The sequence below is a fragment of the Colletotrichum chrysophilum genome, assembly GCF_026319265.1.
Source record: "Colletotrichum chrysophilum strain AFK26 chromosome Unknown scaffold_69, whole genome shotgun sequence".
In the NCBI taxonomy this organism is placed as follows: Eukaryota; Fungi; Ascomycota; class Sordariomycetes; order Glomerellales; family Glomerellaceae; genus Colletotrichum; species Colletotrichum chrysophilum.
The window spans coordinates 202,989-228,481 of NW_026517356.1; the positions used below are offsets into that span (position 1 = coordinate 202,989).

A 25,493-nucleotide genomic window follows, 5' to 3' on the forward strand; every position below is an offset into this window, starting at 1 on the left:
TGAAACCACTGAGTTCTCTCGTTTGCGCTCCCTATCAGAAATCATTCGTCAGTTTCCTTCAGGTCCTATGGGGAATTGGGATTTCGTGCCCGAAGAAGGGGGAGAGACTTACATCATTGCACCACCAAACGGCGACCTGGTGATCATGATAGGTTAGCTAACAGCGACTTCAACGCAGAGGTTCTTGGCTCTCTTACCTTGTAACCGCAGCTAACCCTACCACAGTTTGCTGGACCACCGCCATTCTTGGGCCTCCCACCAATGTCGTTCAAATATCGGACGGCACTCATGACCTCAGCCGACTTGGCCGGCTCAAAATTGTCGCAGATGACCCTATCCAGGGGAAAAGTTGTCACAGCGCGGCTCTGCAATTCGTGTGCACTATTTATCCCTTCCTCCTCTTCTGGGAGATCATCAACGTTGAATGATCTCTTGAAGTCCGGGTTGATTTTTTCGATCTGCTGGATGACATCCTCCGCCGTTCCGTTGAGGCGAAGTGAGTCGCCACTGGGGTGAGCTCTCACTTCCCACTCAGGCACAAAGACATCGTAGCCTGCGATTGGAGCTTCGGTTGCTGCTGCCTAAGGTCTCGTTAGTGTGCATTCGAGATGCCCGTGGAATGGTAACAGACCAATATGGCCATCAAGGCCGGCATGAGCATGGAAAGGTATTTTGAATACATGTTGAACGAGCGTGGTGCGATAGACTCAAGGCCGGACCTGGGCTGAGCTGTTAAATTGTTGGCTGATGGCCAAGTGGGGTAGGAACTGATCTCAAGGCAGACAGTTTCTTTATTAAGTATCTGGAAGACAGTGTCTGTAATCCGCAGATACGCTACAGCACTGTTGTAATACAATGCAAAAGGACTTCAACTTTCTCCAAGACATGCCCAGAAAGCACCAAGCCCCGGCGAAGTCTTGTGGGCTCCCGCGAAGGGCAAGAAGATTGCAGTCTTCGCGTTTGACAAGGAGAAGCAATCTTTGAATACGGGTCTGCTTTGGGATGGAAATAATCCAAGCTTCGAAGAGCGAAGCGCGAGTTGCTAGGCAGGTAGTGGCGATGCCTCAAAACCCTAGTCAAAGACCTCTTTAAACCACATCAATCACCTTATGAACATAAGCATGCGCCTGAAAGAAATTGGCGGGATGTCCTGTGGGCTGTCGGAGAGGGAAGATCGACAGTGTTGCCCCTAGAATGCGCAAACAGCTAATCAAGTCGGCCGATCGGGTCCTTAGGAGGAGCAAGGGATGGCTTGGCTGTGTAAGTATTGGGAATGAGGTATGGATCTCTCAAAAGATTCGACATCAGCCAATCAGCCGTTTCTTCAATTCATCGAGATTTCCGAAACCGCATCTACTGCTCTCGAACCCTCCAGGTCTGTCGAACCACCGCTGAAAGAGGTTTCCCTTGCGTGTTTGGTCAACGAAAGGCGTTTTGTGTGCTCATCAGCGCGGAGCCACTGGAAAAGCACGTGTGTTTTTCAACAAACGTTTCCAAGAGGTACGTGCATTTTGCCTTGAGCAATATTCCATTGAGCATCAATTATTGTCTTGGACCAACAAACAGCCGACCGGGCCACATGCCCCAAGAAACATGGAGTTTTGGCCACCGGCTACCCCTTGCCGGATTGCCAAAGGTTTTATGGCAGAAAAGCTCAACGGCGGGCAATCCTCAAAGTCCGAGTGCTTGGCGTTGCCTATCCTGTCAAACTTCAGCACAAGCTGTTGGCAGAGACATAAGCTCCGACCGGTGCCGGGATCGGGTCCATCCGGAGTAGCCGGATATCCACACTTCGGGCCGATGTCGATTTGCGGCCGTAGGTTGATGTACGCGTCGAAAAGCGGGATAGAATTCTAGGCACACCGCAGCCTACTCAATTGTGTCTCATTAGAACGATAATCCAAGTTTCATTAATCAATATGACGGAGCTTCTCTCGTCAATCTGGTTTCTGTTCTATCCCTTTCCGGCTGTCTGCCTAGGTCTCTATTTCGTGTTCTCTGCAGGATCGGTAGCTTCGTATCTCACTGCTGTGACAACATCCAGTTGTATATACGGCCCCTCCACAATCACCGGCAATGAATATGGCGGCGACGGAACCTCATATGAGCGCACCGATCGCACAATGGGCATTTCGTGCGCATTGACATACGACTTTCCCCAAGGTCGCAAACCCCCGTGTCTCCACCACCACCACTCTTTCTTCCCGCCGCTGTTTGTAGGTTGCAGCTCCGAGATGGGAACCCTTCTGCTGATTGGTCCTCGAATGATGACTCGGTGCCCGTACTCGCGTATCGGCGTTCGCATGAAGGCGTACCTATCAAGCCCTGTGTCGTGCACATCTTGAGGTGCGCTGAAGATGATCGTTGTCGTCCATAAGATGCAGTTGAAGAGGCCGTTCGCGGCCAGGACGCAGCCAGCGAATGCGAAGTATGGTATACCAAGGTCGATCCCTAATAGAGACGTGATTCGGCCGACGACCAATGGAACGCTACAGCCGATGTAAACGAACGGGTACAGCAAGAAAGCCGGGTGGTAGCCGGAGAGTCGTCGCTGTCCCGTTTCTTGGTTGTTGCGCTTTTCTGGCAAGTGCCGGCAACTCCGCTTCTGGCGCCACAATGTGAAAAAAACAAAAGAATACAAGAATATCGTGAGAACGATCGATACGATGACCCAGAAGTAGTGAGCCCAAAGGCGCCAAGGGTCGTATGCCGTGGAGATCCAACACCTAGTCGCCGTGTGTTAGCTGACACGGAATCACATTAGCAGCTCAAAGCTGTGTCTTACCACACATTCGCTCTCATGAAGAAGGACTCTCCAGGCGGCGCAGTTTGTGCGGTGATTCCGACTCCGGCGCCATTGACTACAAAATCGAAAGTCCAGAGGACAGCGATCGCAGTGTAAACCGCCCATGGCGGCACCTTGTAACCCAGACCGACAGTCAAAAACGTATTGACCGAGATGAGAGAAAGAAACAAACTTGCGGCCAAATTACTCGTGGAACCCAACCAGCCTTGAGCCCAGCAAACCGATGATGGGGCAAATATCCCGTCGGCGTAAACCCAGTAGAAGCTTAACCCGTATGCCAACGCTTCCATCATGTCTGCGATTAGCAGATTGTAGACAAGGATAGGAAACGGGTTCCGGGCCTGCACCGCCTCCTCGATCCGTCTTCGTTCCGCCTCGGCATTTCGTTGTTCTTCTTCGGCGGCTAACCTGTCGAGTTCTTGAAGCCGAGCGAAGCCTTGCGCCCCGGATGCGGGCGCATCAAGCCCAAGAGTCAGATCCGGAACTCCGCCAATGACGACATTTGGCCGTGCGTCGTCGGGCTGCTTCTTTTGGGTCAGCCGCTCCTTCAAGAGCTTATACGAAATGAAGAGCCAAAGAATCAACGTTGATAGGAACGAAAGGAATGAAACTGCAGTCAAAATGATGAGTCCACTGCGATGGTTCTCCGGAAGGGGTGCCAGTGTCCCGCGCAATTGCGCCGCAGTGGACATGATTGAGCTGACATTGAAGCATGTGAAGAGAAGCGCGTAAGGACAGGACTGTCATGAAAGATATAATAACCTGCGGACTACACTCTGTACATATTCTGCCTTCAAAGACGTGAATGTCGTTCGGATTTGCCCTTCTTTAGGCATTCCACAAAGCTTACTCGATCCTTGGCCCATGCCTTTCGCAGAGCCGTTTAATGCCCGCGGGGTGAATTCTGCCAGCGAGATCGACAGAATTGATCCCTTTCGAGCCTACATAGGCGCATACAGAGGGGAAAACCAAAACTCTGTTGATCATGAACCAATGAGTAGAAGGTCGTGCCGGCAAAACTCTAACACCAGTTGCTTCGCGACTGAAGTCAAAGTCGCGTGGCTTTCCGCTTTCTAGTTCGTCACCTCGTATGCTTCGGGCGATCAAGGTTGCTAATGGCGAAATATGTCCTAGTTAAATGGCGGATCGCATGTGTTTCATACCATCTCACCTACAAGCATTGACCGCGTTGGCGGTTGCAGACGACATGGACACTCGTGGTTTAGATTGCTGAGAGAACCTCCGCGGAGCCCCCAGCTACCCGAGCGACTCGGATTCTACAGCTGCTTCTGCTGGCTTCAGCTCGTAGTATTAGACTTCAGTCTGACTAGCAAGCCAACACGCTCGTAGGGCGATCAATCGCTCAGGCCTTTCTGGCCCTGGCTTCGTCGCAGCTTTTCGTTATCGGGGAGATGCGGGGAACTGGCCCGTCCTCTGCTCTTGTCCAGGTTGACCTTCCATCCCGGCTCGAGGCCCGAATCAGCCCAGCGAATCATAGGACTTAGCGAAAACTAGGAGTCTCACAGTTCAACCTAGAGGCCCACGCTGATAGACTTGATGTTTTCAATTCAACGACGGAGCCGAAGGAATCCGACAGGCAGAGACAGGTGCGATACCTCCGAGCAAGTCATGTGCTGTTCATCCTGATAAACTGGCCTTTGAAAAGTCGCATTGCCAAGTTCCGGCACCAAGATCTCTTCCGTGCCACAGATGTTGCGAGATTCTCGGGTGCCACGGTCCCGGGCAGCCAGGAGCGCATTGGCAGCTGGCGCTCCCGGCTTACTAAAATGAACGAGAGGGGAAAGAAATTGAATGCGGTACCGAACTTCCTTAAAGGCATGACATCGTCTTGGTATGGGTTCCTTTCACTCGGCATCTTCCGACAAATAAGTAGCCTGCGCGGCGTTTATCAGACTGCCCGACTGCTTCAACGTCGCCGAGGAACGGCCGGGAGTGAAAAGCAGGGTCCCGGCGCCAATTTGGGCTAATTACTCTTTTAACCCAACTTGAAAATCACTGCAAGCCACGGTTCCAAGATACATTTAACCCGTGCCCGGTGGGTTGGGCAGATCAGAGAACAACGACATCGCACGGGACGAAGAGGGCAGAAATATCCTACTTTGTTGAGATGAAGAGGTTTGAAATTGATCAACTAGAACCTGACGCCCTATTGATTCCTCCCAAGTCTCACAAGGCTAGTGGATCTTGTTCACAGACCTGGCGTCGCAAGTTCTGACATGAGAAGCTTAATATGAGTGCTTGGAGGTGGATATCGTAACTCAGTGCGCAGACACTGGCTCCCCGCGATACTACAACGTGCAGATCTGAACCACGATATTCGACTCACATGCTCTCGATCTTCGGCGTTTTCAAAGAAAGCCGCTCGCATGCAACTCGCATGCACGATGAAACTCAAGTCAAGCTGGCAGATGAACCTCGGCACAGAATAGTCATGTTTCAAACCTCCCGGCCGATGTTGCCGCACGGCCCGTCGAAACACGAGTCGAACAGCCCAGATAGAGTAAGTCTGTCCCGAACAAACCTGCTATTTGAATGAACTTCAGTGTTGAGATACATCGCGAGAATGGATCCGATTACGATTCTCACTGCGGCAGCGTCACTGGCGGGCGCCGTCTTGACCGCGTCGCTGAAGATCAAAAACACCTTGGACCACTTGGATAATGCGCCACAGAATGTTTGCGATATCGCCGAGGAGATTTACGCGGTTCAGTACGCGCTCAGTCAAGTCGAGGATGTGGTCCGACGAGATCCCAACGTTATTGATCGACTCGCTTTGGAGGACGTGTTCGCCTTGGCTGTCAAGGGGTGTCATGCGACATTGTTACTCATCCACAAGGAGTATGAGCAGCTGTTCGCCAAGAGCGATTGGAAGACAAAGATCCTAGTATTGTGGAAAGATGGGGAGATGACCCGACTCCTCGGCCGACTCGACAGGAAAAAGGCTACGCTCACCTTGCTCACGCAAACGCTCAATTTGTGAGTCCTATATAGAGCGGCCCTTGTGGTGATCAGCTTCTAGTTTGGCTAACGGCTTCGCGCAGACGCTCTACTCAAGATATCAAAGACCTGCTCATCCAAAACCAATCGACGCTTATTGCAGCGAGACAAGACAGCTTCGAGACTGTCCCCGTTAAGACAGGCCCTGGAGCGAAAGCTGCCGACCCCGCTGAGGAGGACCAGCTTGATAGCATTTACGGTGATAATGAGTCGATACTGAGCACCACCGAGTTTGACTTCGATTATGACTTGATCAACACGAAGACCTACAGGCGGGCCCTTGCAAGAGCGCAAGCCGCCAGCAGGACACCCAAGTCCGCGCCAATGAATGTGGATAAGCCACTCCCGGAGCTCGTCGAGGAGGCATCGCCTGCATCTCTTGAACCTGTTGCGGAGGAAAAGTTGGATGACGTCACTGAATCAATCAACCTATCTGGAGAGACTCTGGCATCCCAGTACACACTGAGCAGGGCAACGACTCTGCTGCCGGAGTATGAGGCAGTCGAGAGCAGCACCCTTAGTCCAGTGTCCTCGACAACCTCGGTTGAAAAGCACGTTCAGTCTGAGACCAACTTGAGCAACTCGCAACCCCAGGTTCCAGCTCCACAATCTACGTCGGAAATTTCATTGGCGTCTGCACCATCGAAAGATGAGAAAGACCCTAAACGCTTAAGAGGGAGGATTCATAGACATGCTTCTAGGGGGCGACTGCATCAAGTTGACGGAGACGAGAAGCCTCACAGAAGGAGACCTCATGGAAGACCTCCTTTCCTGAAAGCTACCGAAGACTCGTCTCCGTCTGCTTCATCTCAATCACTCCCCTCCGAAGTTGCCACGAAGCAAGAAGATGCGGTTGAAAACGAACATGACGGCAAACGCGACAAAATCAGACAGCGGCACAAGTGCGGTCGTAGAGCTGAAATTCGGCAACGGCACCAAAAGGGGGTTGAGGAGGCCATCGGGAAGGTGGAAGACACGATGCGTCAGCTTAGCCTTGCTGATCCCCCGTCTCTAAGAAGAGAAAGAGGTCGTCGACGACAGGCTGCCTAATTCTGTGGACTGAGATGAAATGGGAGCAACAGGACCACCAAGACTGCAAACGCCACAATAGGATGCAATCAGTTACCATGTTTCAACCCGCAACATGTGTATTAATCATGTTGATCCAAAAGAGAGAACATGCGATCTTTTATTCATCATTCGACACCCATCCTGTCACGTTGTAGGTGGGCTGAGTAGAACAAAGATCATCAGTCCCCTTGATAAGCTCCTAAGCTGGTCGCTGAATATGGTTTCTGGAATGACGATGAAAAGGAAAGAATTAAGGTGAAAGTAATAGCAAGATCGCTGGGATTTGATAATATGAACACAATGATGACAAATAGCTCACCGTTTAGAGCCCATAACTTCATGTTTACTTGCCTTTTGAAGTCGCAGCATCGTTCCCACACGTCCGGCCCCGGCGTTCCCATGGGAATCGACTGCCGCTTGCGTACTACTCATCCACAACTATCCATGCCGGTCAATCATCTTCTGCAACCATGGTCATGACTCTATTGTGGACTTATATTAGGCTTTTAGAAGACAATTTTTATCGAATTACTACGCCACACAGCGTGTAACTGTGAGATCAGCGAGCACATTCAAGAGATGAAGAAACGTGGAAAATGATGGTGGCTGAAGTGGTCAAATATGACCTATGGATTGCGAGAGCTACAGTTGATATCTTCTTTATGGCCAATGGATGAAATGTCAATGAGCGTCCACTCCTGGGAGCCTCAAAGTGCCATTCGTGAACCGAGATCCGACCAGAAGGACGCGCTAAGAAATGTCCCCATCCCCAGAAAGGGTCTATCCCGAACGGGCATAAGGTTGACATGAGCGCGCGTGCCGCAACCTCAAGGCAGTCTTGGCGCGGCGCAAAGATCCCTTAGACGCGATTCAAAGGTTCCAGACGTTGGGCTAAGCCGGGGCCTGGGGCGGGTGCATGATGGCGCGCGAAGCCATTTCGAGACCCAATGTCCGGGGCTGGAACAGGGCCTTCCCCGGCGGGCCTGCCCCTTGCGGCTTGAACCCACAGGCCGTAGTCAGAACCTAAGATATGGTCAACCAATGTTTTGTCCAGTCCAGTGGCGACTGAGCAATAGGCTACAGCCTACAGGCACGCTTGCGGGAAGACTGGTTGTGGCTTTCGAGCTTCCAGGGTGCATGAAATACGTGGTGGCTCTCTGGAGTTTGTTCTGATACAGAGGTGTATGCGTACGCTGCATACGAATGGAATATTGAGATAGAGTAGTTAGGAAGGAATCGGGAACCACAAAAGAAATACGTGGTGGGACGGCTATCCACTGTGCCAATCCAGCGGCGCATCGGTATCCGTCCTCGCCTGTTGCCGGAGTTAAGGTTGTGCAACGACATACTGCGCAGATAGGTTGGCGGCACCTCTGGGGTTTCGACATGCGTGATGTTAAAGGAAGTCTCTGGTATCATCCGCATGTGAGCATGTACCAGGTAGGCTGAATTACATGTCGCGAAATTCATTAGACGTGTTGGCAACATTTGGCTCTTCGTGCGTGACATTACATGCTGAAAAGAGCTGAATGAATACATGGACACAAACATTCTCATTTGCCAGAGAGGAGTTTTTTTTCAGTCGCGATTCCAGTTGCTACTTTCGCAGACTGAAGGCTAATAGTGGTTACTGATGTACCCTATGTGTTAGTAGAATTCGAGCACAAAGTTGACGAGACGGGCGTGGAAAGCCGGATGTATATCGTTGGCGCTGAGCTATCGTGCTGTCTTGTTCGTGCCCGTTAGCCTCAGGTGCATCCCGGACGCCACATGGGCAATTGGCGGGCAGATCGAGGTTTGGCAGGGGTAGGTAGCGATGGTTTGCCCGGCGTCCTACAAAGGTGCAGGCCGTGATCGCAAAAGTGCTGACAATGCTTCTGCTGACAGATAACAAATGCCCATTGGCCGCCGAGATGGGCGAATTGCTGACTGCCTTGGGTGCGTCAGGGATTCAAAACAGTCAGACGGAGAGATCCTGTGCCGCGTTCTGCGTTGCATCGAGGCAGCAGCTAGGACTCTTTGCCCATGGGCCCTTTGCATCGCTTCCTTCGTCTGTCGCTGGACGAGTCTGCGATCTGAAGACACGGTAGTCCCCACAAAACGCCCTTCTCTTTGCGATGTTGGCGTAGACGCGTCTTATCTTGACGCTGTGTGTCAGAAAGTGACAGATGTGAGTGATGACAATGACCGAACGTATTCACGTGGCAGAGAGATCCTCTAGTGCATTTGGAAAACGATGAACACCCGAGCTTCAAAAGGGCCTCGGCTGGCAAACACTCAGAAAAACACGAAGATTTTTGCGCTCAATGGTCGATTGAAGTCTTGGCGGCTCCGCATAAAAGGTGGTTGAACGATGGAAAAGACGGGGGTCTTTACCCTAAATGAGACCTATCCCATGGTGATGGCCAGGCTGGGCCTGGCTGAAGGCCGAGGGTCTGCAAGATGCGAAGCCGGGAGCGGCAGCTGGGAGGTGGAGAGGCTACTGCGGGGATACATGCGGTTTAGACTTGGTAATTGCTTAAATTGACACACAGAATGGTCTGAATGGGATGTTCGTTAGCGAGATCAGCCAGTGGTTCAACGTTGCAGTACTGTTGTCACGAGGATGAAGCTGTTGTTACTTTGGACATTGGCAACACTGATTCTGTGCAAGCAACACCCGTTTTCTTCGCCTAACGCCGGCTTCACGCGGGTTATGATGCATAAAGTAAGCATAAAATCACGGCTCAGGTAGCGTTGGGACACTTCGCCGCAGGAGGGAGCATTGAAGTCGAAAATGAATAGGGGTCCGTACCACGCCCACATTTTCCCCAATTTGCAGCAGCAAAAACAAACCTCAGAGCCTTCGGGACCCGACTGTTCCCCAAGTCCTAGAGCACAAAATCTGCTCCAATGGAGACCCCTGCGGCCCAATATCGGGCGGTCCTTTTGTAGCGCGTCTCGTTTTCCGCGACGAATGGCATGATGATCAGGACCGCCGCTCTGCCAAGACAACTCGCGAAACGTCAAAAGGCACTTTATCTAGTTGCAAAGGAATCCACGAGTCATCTTGCGTGCTGTTATCGCGACGCAAAGAGGATTGAAAGGCTGTCATACCAGATGGAGCAGATTTACTTTGTTCGGCGCTGTCGATTCTGAGTCGAATGTGCTCCCACCGCTAGACGATGCACAATTATTTCGCACATTGGCCTCATGGTGGGGGAAGCCGCAAAAAAAGTACCGATGCTGGTTTCTTGGCTAGACCTGAACCCCGGCAGCCAAGATGTTATCGGTAGCAACCGGCTCGGCGTTGGCAGCTTGCACACTCAGCTTAGTGAGCTGAAAGTCAGCCTCCGCCTGAGGTCTCTTCGCATCGTGAATGCAAGGGTTTCTTCCACTTCGCCTCCAACCCCGGGGAGCGGCGAACACCTCTGCACCGAGCTTGGTCCTGCTGGTGATCTCTCCACCCCTGACATCGTCTCCGACCTGGCCACCACGAATGGCGTCTCGTTTACCAATTTGTTCTTAATGAATGGAATGGCGCCTGTAGCGGCTGCCACGCGAACTGCGGGTGGCTCGACCGAAGAAAGCTTAGCATTCGAATTTTAACCAGCTAACCTCCGTCCAACCTCGTTGATCGACCCAACAAGTCGACCAGTCAAGTCGCCGCTGTTCGCAATGAACGCCGTGGGATTGCCCTTCTAGAACGCCACCAGAAACGTTACAAGACCATTCAGGGTCAACAGGATGTTGTTCCCTGGTGATCCTGCAAGGCGTCGGACAAGCTTCGCTTGGCCATTTGGTGACGGGATGCTCTGGAACCCGGGGACTCCACGAGCTGATAACGACCTGCCTATTCAAGCATTGAAGTGCAGTTGAGGCTTACTGCGTCGGCCAAAGGTGCCCATCCTTTCGGTTGATGCCTCAAGATGGTAGGGGTCGACGCGATGAGCGCGGGGGCGAGACGAACGCTCTACACCATCCTCGATTCACGTCGCCGGATCCAGCGAGGGTGGGCAAGCCGTATCCTCTTGTCGTGGGTTAACAGAACTCGCTGCAAAATGACACATCATGAAGTTTGTGCGCCCCCGAGGTAGACTTCACTGCATGCTCCCCGCCCAACAAACGTATCGCCTCTTATCTGCCCTGCACCCTGCACGACGTTCCCCGGAGGCCATCCCACCCTTCGGAGAGACAGGGATGGCTAGCTGATGCCTCGCCCGGGGCCTTTTGCTCGACGCTCGTGCCACCTAGACTCCGACTCGACGATCCCCTCCGCTGGCTGGCCAGCCAGTGGGTGAACCGAACTCTCCCATATCGCTGGGTCTTCTGTTCTGGGCGCAGCAGGGGGGCGGCATCACGCATGTAGGTCCGCCGCGCGGGTGCGACCTTGGGGGAAGAAATGAGGAAAAGCAAAGAACGGGCTACTGCAACCATGTGCCCCGTCATCTAGGATATATATCAACTTTCCCATCCAGCTTCTGCTGTGTCCCGTCTCTGTTCTCTCACCCCGCCTTCTGCGTTTCGCAACCACTACCCCGCGCAGGGACTCTGTCTTCATTCTTCACACAGAGCGCGGTGACATAACAGCCTACCCATACAACCATGGCTGAAGAAAAGGTCGCCCCGGTGACCGTCGCCGGCGCTGAGCCTCGTCCGTCCTACACCGGCAGCGCCGTTCATCCAGATGAGAAGGGTGCCATGGGCGGCGAGTGGACCGAGCCCGTCGTCGACACCAAGGTTCCCGAAACCGAGGACGTCAAGGGCGAGGAGGATCTCTACCGTCCTTTGTTGATGGACCCCAATATTCCGCACGAGGAGAGCATCCTGACAGTGCGAGCTGTCGTTGTGGGCTGCATTCTCGGCTCTCTGGTCAATGCCTCCAACTTGTATCTTGGTACGTTGATAGCTGTGTCTCGACATCTGTGCAAGACACTAATGATAATTCAGGATTGAAAACCGGTTTTACGTTTATCGCGTCAATGTTTGGCGCTATCTTCGGCTACGGAGTCATCAAGATGATCTCCAAGTCCAACCTGCCCATTCTTGGAGGCCCCTTCGGTCCTCAGGAGAACAGCATCGTCCAGGCAGCCGCTACCGGTGCTGGAGGTATCGCTGGTATCTTCGTGGCCGGTATCCCCGCCATGTACCGTCTCGGAGTCATGGACAGCACACCGTCTGGAGATATTGGCAAGATCTTCACGCTGACGATCTGCTGCTCGTTCTTTGGGCTCTTCTTCGTTACTCCTCTGCGCAAGTTCTTCATCATCCGTACTGCCAGAGAGCTGAGGCTCATGTTCCCCACCAACACCGCCACGGCCCTGACTATTCGCTCCATGCATGCCGGCGTTGCTGGTGCCAGAGACGCTGTTAGCAAGCTCAAGGCGCTTAGTATCGCGTTCGGTATCTGCATTTGCCATCGCGTGGCTTCTTTGTACGCTGTTGGTATTCTCTATGACTGGCACTTCTTCACTTGGATTCACATCTGGAGCGGTTACAGCTCGTGGGCGTTGAACATTGAGTCGTGGGGTTGGTATTTTGAGTGGACTACCGCTTTCATTGGTTCCGGTATGCTTATCGGCATGAACTCGGCCTGCTCCATGTTCGGTAAGTCCCCCTTTCCAGTTGCCTACCTCCGCCACTTTCCCTTCTCTCCTTCTTTGGACTTCAGGCTAACGTGCTTTCTCTCAAGGTGGTGCCGTTCTTGCCTGGGGTCTCATTGGTCCTTTGCTGGTGCACTACGGCGAGTGTGTTGGACTCGATGCCAGTGACGGGGATCCTAATTGGAACGGATACTACGCCTTTACTTCGCTCAAGAACCCCCGCGAGCCATCTCCCAGATACTGGCTGTTATGGCCTGGTGTGATGGTCATGGTGTGTGCCAGCATGGCTGAGCTGATTGTTCACTGGAAGATCATCTACATCGGCTTTGGCGCTGGCTGGAAGTCGATCTGCGTCTCTATCCACACCCTGCTCATGAAGCGCAACAAGCGTGTCAACTTCTTCGCCAAGGTTGCCGAGCGCGAGGAGAAGCTGGACGAGAACGCCATCGCCGACCCTGCTAGACCTGACCAGCAGGTCGCCACATGGATCTGGGTCACTGGCCTGTTCGCCTCCATCATTCTCTCCATCATCATCATGGCCCTGCAATGGGAGGTCAACGTCGGCATCACAATCCTCGCCCTCATCCTCGCCTTCCTATTCTCCTTCCTCGCCATCCAGATCGGTGGTGTGACGGATCAGACTCCCCTCACGGCTGCTGCCAAGGCCTCTCAACTCGTCATCGGTGGTGCCACCAGCGGCTCCCACTACGGCGTCCAGCACGCGCAACGTATCAACCTCATCTCCGCCGGTCTCGCCGCCGGTGCCGCAGACGTTGCCACGGCCCTGACCTCCGACTTCCGCACCGGTTTCCTCCTCGGAACCCCGCCCAACAAGCAGTTCATCGCCCAGGCCATCGGCACGTTCTGCAGTGTCTGGCTTGCCCCCGGCCTGTTCGTCCTCTTCACCACCGCCTACCCGTGCATCATCGACGCCGATATCGAGCACTGCCCCTTCGGTGTGCCGAGTGTGGCGGCGTGGCAAGCCGTCGCGAGAGTTGTCACAGAGCCAAACATCTCTATCCCGCTCTCTTCTGGCATCTTTGCGGTCGTTCTGGGTATCGTGTCGATTCTCCAGGTCATCGTGCGCCACTACTACCTCACTGGCCCTCGGGAGAAGTACCAGGACTTCCTGCCCAACTGGGGCGCCATTGCCTTGTCTTTCGTCATTCCCGGACCCGTCTTCGTCAACGCTGCCTTCCTCGGTGCTATTATCGCCTTCGTGTGGCGCAGATGGAAGCCAGCGAGCTTTGAGAAGCTCGCGTACGCTGTCGCTGCTGGCATGATCGCTGGTGAGGGTATGGGAGGTGTTGTGAATGCCATCTTGACGCTGGGCAACGTCGCTGGCGATAGATACGGCACCAAGGGCCTGGCCTGTCCTCTGAGTGAGTGCTAATTTGGCATTACACTGTTCGGGTCGAGTCTACGCGGCTCGGCTCATGGGATTGTGTCATGGATTCTTATAATGCGAATGGTTGAGATAGTCACGAGCGCTTATGCTAAACGTCGTTCATGTTGAGTTGGGGAGAGAGATACCAAAATGATTTTATGTAGCAGTACAGCAACTAATACCACCGTGTCTTTGATTGATAAACTTTTGCTTATATTCAACCTGTCAATGGGACGTCCCAGGTAAAAGAAATGGAACCTCAAATGATGTGCATGACGGACCCAATATGATGTTAGAAGTTTATTCCCCCTACGTATGTGGAGTGCCTCAAGCTACCTAGATACCTGTCCCATAACGCCGTTTTATGCCTAGAAGACCATGTCTTCGACCGTCACCCCGTGATGCAAGGCCATTGCCTAAAGAAGGGGGGATAAGTGGTGCGCCAACCATAACCCAGAATTCCGAAAACAACATATGATCATCATCAAAAGAGCCTACCTGAAGGCCGGAAATACACTCTCCTTTGATGTGTCAGGCTCCAAACCCTCCGACTTTCCAGGGCCCTTGCCCTTGCTCTCATTCCATTCCGAAGCGCCGATGGACATCCATCCCCAAATACTCACGGCGCTCACCAACATGATGATAGTAATGAAGCTAGCACCGGCCTTGTCGCCCGTAGTAATCGGCGAGAACTCACGGTACGGATGAGAGTTCATGCCGGCATTCGGGTCACCCTTTGACGTGCCTCCCGTGGAGTTGGTCGCAGGGGCCTCGGGGTCCATGATGCTCAGCACGGCACCCAACGCATCCATGGCTTCTCCTGCACCACTCGTCTTATCGACCGCAGGGTCAACGAACACTCCCTTCGTCCAGTAAAAGCCGCAAGCGCGTCCGGATGTTCCTCCGGTGCATTGTTTCAGCGCAGACCGAGTCGAATTGAGAAGGACAGGCCGAATGAGCTCGCGGGTCGATGGCACTAGCTGAGATACGACGTTCATCCAGCGGTGAAGATATCCCTTGAAACTCAGCATATCTTGGGAACAGCGTCCTTGCTCAAATTCGCAGGGCACCTCGTATGCGGCACCGTCGGCGAAGAAGTCCAGGAGGGCGGACTCGACGAGTCTCTCGGTGCGGTCGAACCACTTCTGTTCTCCGGTCTTTGATGTGTCAGCTTATGCTCGATACATTGAGAGGAAATCATCAAAGTAACGTACGTGGTTGGCCATGAATGCACAGCCCTGCATCAAAATAGCGATGTTGTAAGAAAAGGTAGCCTTAAAGACGTTGGTGCAGTTCTTCGGGACGTGGCCTCCGTCATACACTCGGTAGTTCTCGTGGTCGATGTAGTTCACCGCCCACATCCAATCCCAGCTCTCTTCCGCAAAGCGAGCGTACGTATCGTTATTCGTGTACCGCGCCAGACGCGCGCCCATGTTAAAAAAGATCCCATTCGAAATCGTGTTCTTGTAGTCGTAGCCGGTGTTTGTGGGCGGGACCTGCCATCGCAGACCGCCGCCGCATGTCTCATCGTGGCGGTCCGGGCTGGCCTGTGTCGTCCACACGGCTTGCGCGAGCGCGAGCCATTGCGGTTGGTCTTCTGGAGGATCCGGGAATTTGTTTTCGGCTGCTAGCATGGCTGCCATGCCCCAGAAGCCTTGATCATCGTTGCCGAGGGAGGCGGTATGGTTGGGTGGCATGTAATCGCGTCCGGGTCCGACTTGGTGTAGCATGCCCTCCGTAATGACATGGTTGTAGCTTGTGTCGCCTGTGTAAAACCAATAATCGATATAAGTGCCCATCATCGCGCCGCCCTGCCACCAATAGTAATCTCCCTTCCCATCGTCTGGTGGTCCTGGTAGGATGCCTGGGATCTCTCCGGTCTTATTTCCTTGGTAGAAAAGCATGAGGTCGTATGCCAACGTGCTGGCTGTGGTGAGAATATCATCTATTGTCCAAGTCAGTACCTTGCGAAAACTGATTGGCTGGCACAAGAGCGACATGTCGCGATGCATCTGCCTCGTACCTTGTGTCTCGATAGAGTACTCTGCATTGACAGCCCCAGCAAGCAGCAGCGCCGCTGGCGCCACGCCCGAAATCAATGACGACAACATGTTGAGCGAGAGGAAATGTGCAGAAGCAAGCCGTCTCTCAGACCTGCTTCTGACGGATAATAACGAGCGATAATATGTGTTTTGAGGGTGTTGTTCGGTGGTCAGGACATGTGGTGGTGTCCTTGCTGCTGTGCAAACGAAGGGCGGTCACAACAATCGGGTCGGTCGATCGTAGCGTTCTAGAAGACTGGGGTGCAGATTCGTCGGGGTAAATGGGGAGAAGCGGAGGGTCGGTCGTCACTCGGTGCCTGGGACCTTGAGAGATAAATGGTTGCGTCTGCAGAAGTGGTGGCTGGGATCGTCTGCGTCGAATGACCTCGCCGCCGGACTGCAGTCTCTCGTGATGGGTGCTGGTGGGATTGCACGGCTCGTTGGACCTGAGAGTTTGACAGGAAGGCTGTAAATAGACCGACAGAACGAATGCACTGCGCCGCTCCAGATATTCAGGGAGCAAGAACACAGCTGATCAAGGGAACATGGAAAGATGGCAGACATTCAAGGAACGACCGGAAGATGCGCATACACCTAAAAGCAGGCTTACGGGAACATAAAATCTGGGGAAAGCAGGACGGTAACATCGGTGGTATCGATGACACTTTTGTTCCTTCGCACGACTTGGCGCCAGGACGGTGACAGGATGGCTGTACATAATGGCGACGGGTTCTTGGCCTGGCCACCTGAATCTTGGGGTGATGAGTGACATGGGCCAGTTAGAGAAGAAATGGACTGTTGGCCCCGTTTGACAAGAAAGTTTGGGTCACCCAAGACTTTGATGAAGGCTAGCTCTGCCTGGCGGGCATGTTCCAAGAAGTGGATGACGACGCGGGCAGAAGCTTGACATCGAGAAAATGAAAAGGCGCCTGAGAAGAGGACAACACCAAGAGTGCACAGCTTTGCTGGGCATTGGGGCGGTGCAGGGCCTACCATCCAATCTCACATTCTCGTTGGCCCAGGGCCCGTCATATTCCATGTTCAGGCGGTTTTAGTGTGCAGGTACGCCAAGAGAAATATACGAAAAGAACGCGAAGGGAATGCGGCACCGTCAAGGATGGACGGTCTGGGCAGCACATCTATTGGGGTTTGGCGAGCCTGGGCGCAATCCGTATTTGTGAGATCATCCGCCGGAACAGCTGGGCCTAAGGGTCTTGGGGGCTCTTGGGGTCTTGACGGTGTTTCCAGCCGTTCCGGCTTCCGTCAGCTCACCCATCTTGTACGCCGGTTTGACACACGGGGAGCTCTTGGGATGTTTTGGCACCGGTGATCCGGCTCCAGTCCGGAGGGTCGATGAAGTCAACATTAACTTAAGGTGTTGAATGGGCGCCAGCGCGTCACCATCGGCCGTCAGGGGGCTGTTTTGTACGGATAGGGGACGGGAACAAAGACCGACCAACCAACCTCCAGGCTTCGCGCGCGGGGAGCATGAATCGGGTCTCGCGGACCGACTTTTAGATCCAGCCTCAAGGGCTTGGTTTGGGTCTAGCGCGCTTGTCCCCTTGCCGGATGGAGGCTGAGCTGACACCTTGATAGAGAGGAGATGGAAGAGACAATCTGATACAGTGGCTCTTCAGTGGACAAAACAGCAGCCGTCGGTTTGGAGGAATGCGCTGCCCCTGCCGCTCATCATCAAACTGCATTTCTGGAAGCGCTCGGCACAGCGCAAACCAGTGCACCGCCAGCATTTCATGTTACAGAGACTGTCGCCAAGAGGCTATATGTTTGGGCGAAATTCATAGACGAACTTGAATGACAGGCGCGCAACAAGAGTCTTGCCTAGAAATACGAATGATGAGGGCATTTCGCTTTGCTGAAGTGTACCCACAGCCTAGCGAGATCCCTCACCGTGCCCAAACATGAGGGGCTTCATTATGGAATTTCTGAGGGATGAGTCCACAAGATTGAAGTGATGAAACAAACGGAGAAGACTTCGCAGAGATCTGTCTGCAATTAGTGATTGCCGTCTCACAGATGCCAGTCTAATCCTTCGGAGGCAGTGTTGAAAAGCCCTCCTGCCGCACACGAACCAACCCCCTGTAGAAGACTCCGACCGAATTTTATTTACTGTGTCAGCGCGGCAACAATCCCTGTGTACTGGATTTAATAAAGTTACTTGGAATAATACTTCGAATCAGCATAACAGTAGAACAGGCGACGGCGACGGCGACGGCGACAACAGGAATAGAGAGTTTACCTAAGTCCCTAGGAACATCAATCGTGCACTTTAGCACAAGTGTTGCCCTCCACTGGGCTCTCGTGCGGGGTCTTGTGGCCCTGGCGTAGAGCCCACCGAGGGACAGAAATATCAAGCTAAAGCAACAGCGTAAATCCAATGCTCGATGCCTGACGCTTAATAATAGCCCATAATTACCATTCGGTAAAGGATTCACGGATTCGGCCAGGATAAGAAAATGAGTCTGATCGCTGTCACGGCATATCCAACAAAGAGCTAAAACCGACGATTGACATTTCAGCGGTGCGCCGCGGCCAGGAAAGAGTCCCATTGATTTGTTTGAATCTGATCAAATGATGTTGAACTCACGTAGCTTCAGACTGTGTAGATGGCTCTGGACCTTTTCTCCCTTCCACCTGAACGAGCCGACTCGCTGATAGCAACCGACGGGTCCTGAGTTGGGAAGGACAAGGACTATGCCGGCGCCTTCGCTGCCTTCCGGACTATTCCATTCAATAATAGGAGCACAGAATAGCCGTCCGTCGACTTTCGTCCACTGTTCTGCAACCCTTGTCATCCTCTTTGCCGCGTTAAACTCGACACTCTTGCTCAAGTCAATGGCTGGGGCGCTGATATGCGATATCATGGCCTCTATGTAGGACGTGTATTCGTCAAGCACAACAGACGTGTACTGGTCAAAGTTCCACCGCTCCTGGTCCAAATCTTCAGCCGTCCCCGGTATAAGGTGAAAGCCCCCGTCCGCTCCCTGGAAACGTAACGCTTCGTCTCCAACCTCGACCTCGACCAACGGAGCACGAAGTCGTAGGAAACCCCCGGTTACTTCACCGTAGGGAGAAGGCCCTACTTTTGACAGCTTTATGTCCAGAACATCGCAGACTGAGGTTGGATGATTACCATCAGGGCCGTACCTGGTGTGATGGAAGTATACCCCTCCTTCAACCGAAGCCCACGACCATGATGGCGCCCGATACTCGGTGGTCCGATACTTCATCGGAACCATCTCATCAGGACCCGCAACCCAGCAAAGTGACTGACGTAGTTGAGACCTCCACATGCCAGCGATGTACTCATCGCCAGCAAAGTCTTCGTGATATGCAGTTGCAAGCCCTGCGATGGCAATCATTCTGTCGGAAAGAACGGTAATGCCGCACGTCGTGTACTTCTCGACCAAGCTGCACCACATGAAATGGGTGAAGGTCTGTCCGGAAGCTGATGCTCTTTCACGACCTTTGGCGTTGTCCATGTCATTGGGCAGGCCATCAGGCCAGGTCTCGCAGAAGGTTCCTCCACGGCATCCCCACCAGAGCTGATTGCGTGTGAGGCACAGGTTCCGAGTGGATAACCGTGCTTCTTGCAGAACCCATGAGCGGCGGTACAACGGGGACTCCTCAACTTCTTGCATCCAAATGTCGGTGTTAGTAACAAGGAACCGCTCATTTTTGATGCCGCGCCACTTCGGGAATACCTCCATTGGCCGTATGGTGCCCGTGTCTCGGTTCTGGAAGCTCAACTCCGAATTCTCGGCTGCGGCGCATGCGGAGATGTTGAGCAAGGAGTTGCGGTACACATCGCACATGGTTGCTGCCTCGGCACGCCAGTCGTCTTTCGAGTCTTGGATGATGCAAAGCGAGTCGATCCAGATGAACTTGATGCCGAACCCCACCATGACATCGAGCGCCTCTTTGTAACTTGCTGGCAACGTCGCTATTTCTATGCCATTCTGGAGCTCGACTTTATTCGTCTGGAGCAGCTTCAACGTCTTTGCTTGTCCCCAACAATGAGAGAAGGATGCGTAAGCTGGACAAGCTTTGGCGTCAAGATGTTCAACAACGCGAACGGTAGTTGAGTTGACGATTTCCACTAGTCTCGTGGGTCGATAGTTCGTGTCGATATGCTTGGAGCATTGCTGGTGATTCTTCAGGCAATCTTTCAGCCACTTATGAACTGGAGTCCACGATCCGGGGCTTCCCAACTGAGCAGGGGGCTCATAAGATCTCACATATGAGCTCGCATCTTATTAAGAAGCATTAGTAGGCGCCTCGACGAATGATGCGAGGTGTAAAGAATGAACTTACTCGACGTGGGGACCATCTCAAACCCCCATATCGGTGCAAATCCTGACTTGTTTGGTCCCTTCATCTCAGTTCCTGTCTTTGGTAACTTGACATATCCCTGGCCATCGATATTCTTGCACTCTAGTGAAGAATTCGTCGCGTAGCTTGACTCAGAAACATCATCCTCCTCGTCCCATCCTGCATCAATGGTCAAGCGGAGCCTTGGCTTGTTTGTTGTCGACATCTTTGGGTATGATAAATACCAATTCGCCTTGAATGGCTGGTTTCCGTCGAAAAGCTGGAAGGCTAGACTCTTAGTCATGAAACTGCAGAGATGACAACCACTCTTTGCCGCCTGCAGGACATCATTCCTTGACTGATGGTGCGGGCGATCTTCACGTAAGACTCGTTCCCCGGTGAAGATCCCCGCGCAGGTTTGACAGAGCTGAGACTCCATGGCTCAGTCAAGCTGCATTAGCGAGGACTCTTGAAGTGGAGTTCTTGGCGATGGAAGGTGACTTGTACTGAAAGCGTGATGCAACACAAAGACTCAAACTCGTCGTCTATCTAGTGGTTAAGATGCATACGGGAAAAGGAATGCCGGAGAGAGAATTCCAGCGGAACGCAATGTGGGATAGTGCTGACATGCAGCCTGATGTTCCCTTGAAGGCCCTTAATCCATCCAATCACGTCTCTTGTTGCAATTATGCCGCCGTCAGCCTGGATCGTACCCACAACAGGTCGAATCGCGTCTCGAGCATCCCACTAATATGCATGCGGTCACCTAAAGCCTTCATGGGCATAGACCGAGGGAACCAATAACAATTACTATCGTAATTAGGGCAGAATGCAACATTGCCGTTCCACGCAACATCAATCTGTCGCCACTGTTGACTCTGATGATCAGCTGCAAGCCAAACCCTTTCAATATGCTCTCAGATTCAGCTTTGGGAAACCTTCGTTCATCAATCTACTAAGCTCCAGGGAAAACAAAAGCCATTTGCGCCATCCTACCGTGGTCTCGGTATTTGATTCATACATCTTCATCACTCAAGATGCCCGTCATGTCCCCGTCAATGCTTGGCTCTATCTTCCTGCACTTCACGCTTCGAGCCGCCGCTACAGTTCCAGACATCAAGCCTGCCGTGGAGTTCGTTGCCGCGACAGCAGCCGCAGGAGCACTGCTTCAAAGCACGGAGGTGCAGCAGTTGACCGAAGACGTTGTGACTCTCATAGTCGATCACGAGACGACAGCCGAGTACGCGTCTTACTTTACCTTTGGAGACAATCCTGTCTCTCCTCCAACTCAGCCTCAAGCACGCGCAGCTTGCAAAGCTTTTCCTGGCGATCCAAGCTGGCCAAGGGATGAAGTATGGGGCGTCTTTGATCAACTACTCGGAGGAGCTCTGGTCCCAACAAAACCTTTGGGAGCTCCCTGTTACGACTCTAAATGGGGTGCAAGAAATGACATTGAGTGCGCCAATATCATCAAGAATTCTACAAATGCCAACTTCCTTAGCGCCGACGCCACTGCCAATTACTGGCCCATCTTCCAAGGACGCACTTGTCAGCCAAGAAACGAGACATCTGGTTCCGAATGTACTATCGGAGGCTACCCGGAGTATGCGATAAACGTGACTAGCGTTGCGCAAATTCAGCTTGCGGTCAATTTTGCTTGTGCAGCCAACTTGCGCTTGGTGATCAAGAACACTGGGCATTGCTATCTTGGAAAGTCGTTGGGGGCCGGTGCACTCAGCCTATGGATGCACAATATGAAGGACGTTGAATATTTGCCCAAGTACGAAGGACCTGGATACTCTGGTCCCGCTATGAAGTTAGCCGCCGGCGTTAGTGTCCGAGAAGTTTACGAGGTTGCTGAACAGAACAACGTTAGCGTCCTAGGTGCAGTTTCTTGGGTAGGTTCTGTCTCTTCAATGTCCATCAAACCAGCCACTGATAGCATGACAGAGCGTAGGGTACGCTGGTGGCATGATCACCGGGGGAGGTCAGAACCCCCTTGCGGGCATCTACGGAATGGCCGCCGACCACGTTGTCGCTTTTCAGATCGTGACTGCTGATGGCCGTTTCCGAACTGTTTCCGAAAAGGAGAACCCCGATCTGTTCTGGGCTCTCCGTGGTGGCGGCGGCGGGACTTTTGGTGTCATCACATCAGTCATCATCCGCGCACATCCTCGGATGAATGTGGTGACGGCAAAGTGGACACTCGATGCTTCCAATAATAGCATCGACCAGTTTTGGAAGGGCGTGAGAAAGTTTTACGACGAGTTCCTCAACTGGACTGACGCCGGGCTGTATTCCTTCTACATCATGTGGCCGACACCGCAGCTCAGCATGAACTATATGTTTGCCCCGAACCACACTCTGGACTCCTACAACGAGGTCGTAAGCCCTTTTTTCGAATACCTCGAGGCGAACAACATCACTTTATCAGTACCGCATCAATCTACGGCACATACGTCTTTCTACTCGGCTTACCAGGCGACATGGGGTGCAAACCAGTTTCCCGTTGGTGTTGACACGTCGCTTCCCGCGAATCGACTGGTGCCCCGCCGAAACTTTGTCGAGAAATATGAGGAGACCTATGCCCTCATCAAATCCCACGTCTCATCCGGCAAGCACTTTCTGGGTTATCACAACGCACCTGGTAACGCGGGCTCAAGTGTCGGAAACCAGAACAATGCCGTCAACCCCGCCTTCCGCGAGATGGTCTTTTTCCTGGTGACCTCTTCAAACCGTACAGCTGATCACTCGACCCCCGCCGCTCTGGCTGCTCAAAATATGTATCTCCAGGAACAGGTTCTCCAACCATGGCGCGAAATTGCCCCGGTCTCCGAAGGGGGCGGCACATATCTCAACGAAGCCAGTGTCGAGGAGTCTGACTGGCAGGAGAGTTTCTATGGAGGGAATTACCCAAGACTTAGTCAGATCAAGAGAAGGTGGGATCCTAATGATGTCTTCTATGCAGTCACTGCGGTGGGGAGCGAGAGGTGGATTGTGTTGGACGGGGACCAGGGCGTGCAGACACAGAACGGAAGATTGTGCCGTGTATCTTCCCCAGAGGACAGGCTGTAACGATCATGCCTTCATTTCAGGCGCTGAGATGATACTCAATCTCCAGAATTGGTGCTATTTGCGGAGGACCAACGCTCCCGCCACGTCAGTCTCTAGTACTTGTACTTAAAATGAATGTTCTCCCGATCGGTCATATCAGCTTCAGCATTTAGCTTGCCGAGTCGCTCACTTTCTTCCTCAGAGATGCCTTGTTCACGAATGAGCTTCGCGCGTCTTCGGTTCTCCCAGATGTCTGAGGTCGTGTATTAGCATTCATCTTACATCGCAACTTGTAGTAGGTCTTGACTTACAGTAGAACCGCCACGCCCCCATGCTGCAGAACTCAACGCAATAGAGAACAGCACAAGCAGTGAGGCCGCGAATGTACTTGGGGGCGTCCGAGGCCACGAACATCTGAGCACCCACCGCGTTTCCAACACAATAAGCGACGAATAGAACTGTTGATGTGACCGTCTTCTTCGTTCTGCCGGCGACGTTGGAGGGCAAGAAGGTCCAGATCACTGCATTAAAGTCAGTGTTGGCCACGGGCTCGACAATCGTACTACTTACTGAGACCAGGCAACGATCCAAAAACTTGCAAGATGTACATGCCCCATCTAGTCCACTTCATGGAGTCGGTCGGGAGCAGGGCCAAAGCCATCATGCCGCTGAAGGCAGGCACCAACGAGAACATCATCATGAGGACTTTGGGTTGTTAGCAGCAATCGAGATTCAAAACCACGGGGACTTACATCGGAGGTTAGGCTTCTTAAGGGTGACGTATCCGACAACCAAGAACCAGCAGATGCTAACACAGTAATATGGGGTAGAACCCTTGAGGAGTGTCTCCAAGTTTGAAAAGCCGAATGACTTCCAGATCAATTTCGAAAATGTGGTGTTCGCTCCGTTCGGTAGTGCGTTGATGATGGTTACGAAAAAGAAGAAGTAGGTTTGCGGATCTGTCAATGTTGTCTCGTCAGCCTGAAGATGTCCCTTAATGCAATTGTCTCCAACGAAGACGTGACGTACCCTTGAAAGTGCTCCAAACTTGCTCCCACTTGAACTCAGGGCGCTTGTTCTTATCGGACCCGGTTTGATTGGCAACCACGCGAGCAATTGCCGCCTTCTTCTCTTCTTCGTTGAGCCATCGCACTTCACGAGGCGTACCGAGAATGAACCACACAAGGATTCCGCACGCAATGGTCAAGCTGCCGAGGAAGAAGGAGATTCCTTTCCACTGCAAGATAGATGTCAGCCCATGCCATTAAGTCTTTTCAAGAGATAGGCTTACTGCTGCAAGACCATTGGGGTCTTTCTGTGCATGCAATCCGATCCCGTACATGCACAGACCGGTGATGATGTTCATCCCAGCATTGGATGTTCCCCAGATCAAAGACCGCAGTGTGTGCTCTTGCGAGGTATACCAAGCTCCCGTGATCAGCATGAAAGTTGGTGAAATTGTGCATTCCAAAGCGCCTTGGAGGGTGCGAAGAATCATGAGGTGTGCGAAGTTCTTTGCAAACGCAATGCAGAGAACCACGACGCCCCATAGTATCATCACAACGGAAAGAAACTTTCCAGTATGACTCTTCTGAATCAGCCAGTTACCGGGAAACTCGCACACCAAGTAAGACAGGTAAAAGATGGTGCTCAGCCAGTTGAACTGTTCGCCAACCAAGCCGGTGTCTTCGCGAAGGCCGAATACCGCCTGCACGCTGAGAGATGTCTTGTCGGCCTGTTGGGTGCCATAGCAAACCCACATCAACGGGAGGAGGAACAAGTCGATCTTGAAGCGCAACTTCCGGAAGTAGGAGTCGGAGTATTCAGTCGCATCTTCAATGATGCCTTCGATAACATCATTGGGCTTGTCGTTGACGTCCAACTCGTCGGTCTTCTTGATGTCGGGCTCGGAAGTCATCTTGGCGTCAACAAGGCGGAATGGAGGAAACACAACGATGCCCTCAATAGAATTGTCGCCAGAGGCGGAAGGTGACCTATTGTTTGTAATTCGACTATGTAAACTACCGAGGATACCCCACTGAGACACTGCTTCCTTATATTCAACGACAATCTGAGTTGCGGTCACCGCATCTCTCTCCATCCTTATCAGCGCGCACCTGTAGGGGACCAGGTATCAGTTACACGACGCGTTGGCGATCCGGCCGGATCTCCCCCGATCAGGCCGGTCAGGTGGCGATGTCGGA

General features: G+C 52.8%; 7 protein-coding genes across 7 annotated transcripts; 3 read left to right on the forward strand and 4 right to left on the reverse strand.

Moving 5' to 3' along the window:
* Positions 1–41: 41 nt before the first annotated feature.
* COL26b_008155 (uncharacterized protein) lies at positions 42–682 on the reverse strand (the record flags this gene model as incomplete). Its single annotated transcript, XM_053180922.1, has 4 exons — positions 42–65; positions 113–136; positions 216–581; positions 632–682. 4 exons carry the CDS (start codon positions 680–682, stop codon positions 42–44), a joined length of 465 nt encoding a protein of 154 aa, XP_053035184.1.
* A 4,708-nt stretch (positions 683–5,390) lies between these two features.
* Positions 5,391–6,497, forward strand: COL26b_008156 (uncharacterized protein; the record flags this gene model as incomplete). The annotated part of the gene is made up of 3 exons (XM_053180923.1): positions 5,391–5,803; positions 5,869–6,418; positions 6,474–6,497. The coding sequence occupies 3 exons, from the start codon at positions 5,391–5,393 to the stop codon at positions 6,495–6,497; spliced, it is 987 nt and encodes a 328-aa protein (XP_053035185.1).
* Positions 6,498–11,479: 4,982 nt separating this feature from the next.
* On the forward strand, positions 11,480–13,870 carry COL26b_008157 (uncharacterized protein; the record flags this gene model as incomplete). Its single annotated transcript, XM_053180924.1, has 3 exons — positions 11,480–11,771; positions 11,825–12,481; positions 12,567–13,870. 3 exons carry the CDS (start codon positions 11,480–11,482, stop codon positions 13,868–13,870), a joined length of 2,253 nt encoding a protein of 750 aa, XP_053035186.1.
* Positions 13,871–14,358: 488 nt separating this feature from the next.
* On the reverse strand, positions 14,359–15,975 carry COL26b_008158 (uncharacterized protein; the record flags this gene model as incomplete). Its single annotated transcript, XM_053180925.1, has 3 exons — positions 14,359–15,021; positions 15,079–15,809; positions 15,888–15,975. The coding sequence occupies 3 exons, from the start codon at positions 15,973–15,975 to the stop codon at positions 14,359–14,361; spliced, it is 1,482 nt and encodes a 493-aa protein (XP_053035187.1).
* Positions 15,976–18,491: 2,516 nt separating this feature from the next.
* COL26b_008159 (uncharacterized protein) lies at positions 18,492–20,461 on the reverse strand (the record flags this gene model as incomplete). Its single annotated transcript, XM_053180926.1, has 2 exons — positions 18,492–19,960; positions 20,239–20,461. 2 exons carry the CDS (start codon positions 20,459–20,461, stop codon positions 18,492–18,494), a joined length of 1,692 nt encoding a protein of 563 aa, XP_053035188.1.
* Positions 20,462–21,272: 811 nt separating this feature from the next.
* COL26b_008160 (uncharacterized protein) lies at positions 21,273–23,310 on the forward strand (the record flags this gene model as incomplete). The annotated part of the gene is made up of 2 exons (XM_053180927.1): positions 21,273–22,133; positions 22,186–23,310. 2 exons carry the CDS (start codon positions 21,273–21,275, stop codon positions 23,308–23,310), a joined length of 1,986 nt encoding a protein of 661 aa, XP_053035189.1.
* A 92-nt stretch (positions 23,311–23,402) lies between these two features.
* Positions 23,403–25,207, reverse strand: COL26b_008161 (uncharacterized protein; the record flags this gene model as incomplete). Its single annotated transcript, XM_053180928.1, has 6 exons — positions 23,403–23,542; positions 23,601–23,810; positions 23,860–23,994; positions 24,042–24,248; positions 24,319–24,526; positions 24,581–25,207. The coding sequence occupies 6 exons, from the start codon at positions 25,205–25,207 to the stop codon at positions 23,403–23,405; spliced, it is 1,527 nt and encodes a 508-aa protein (XP_053035190.1).
* Positions 25,208–25,493: the final 286 nt, after the last annotated feature.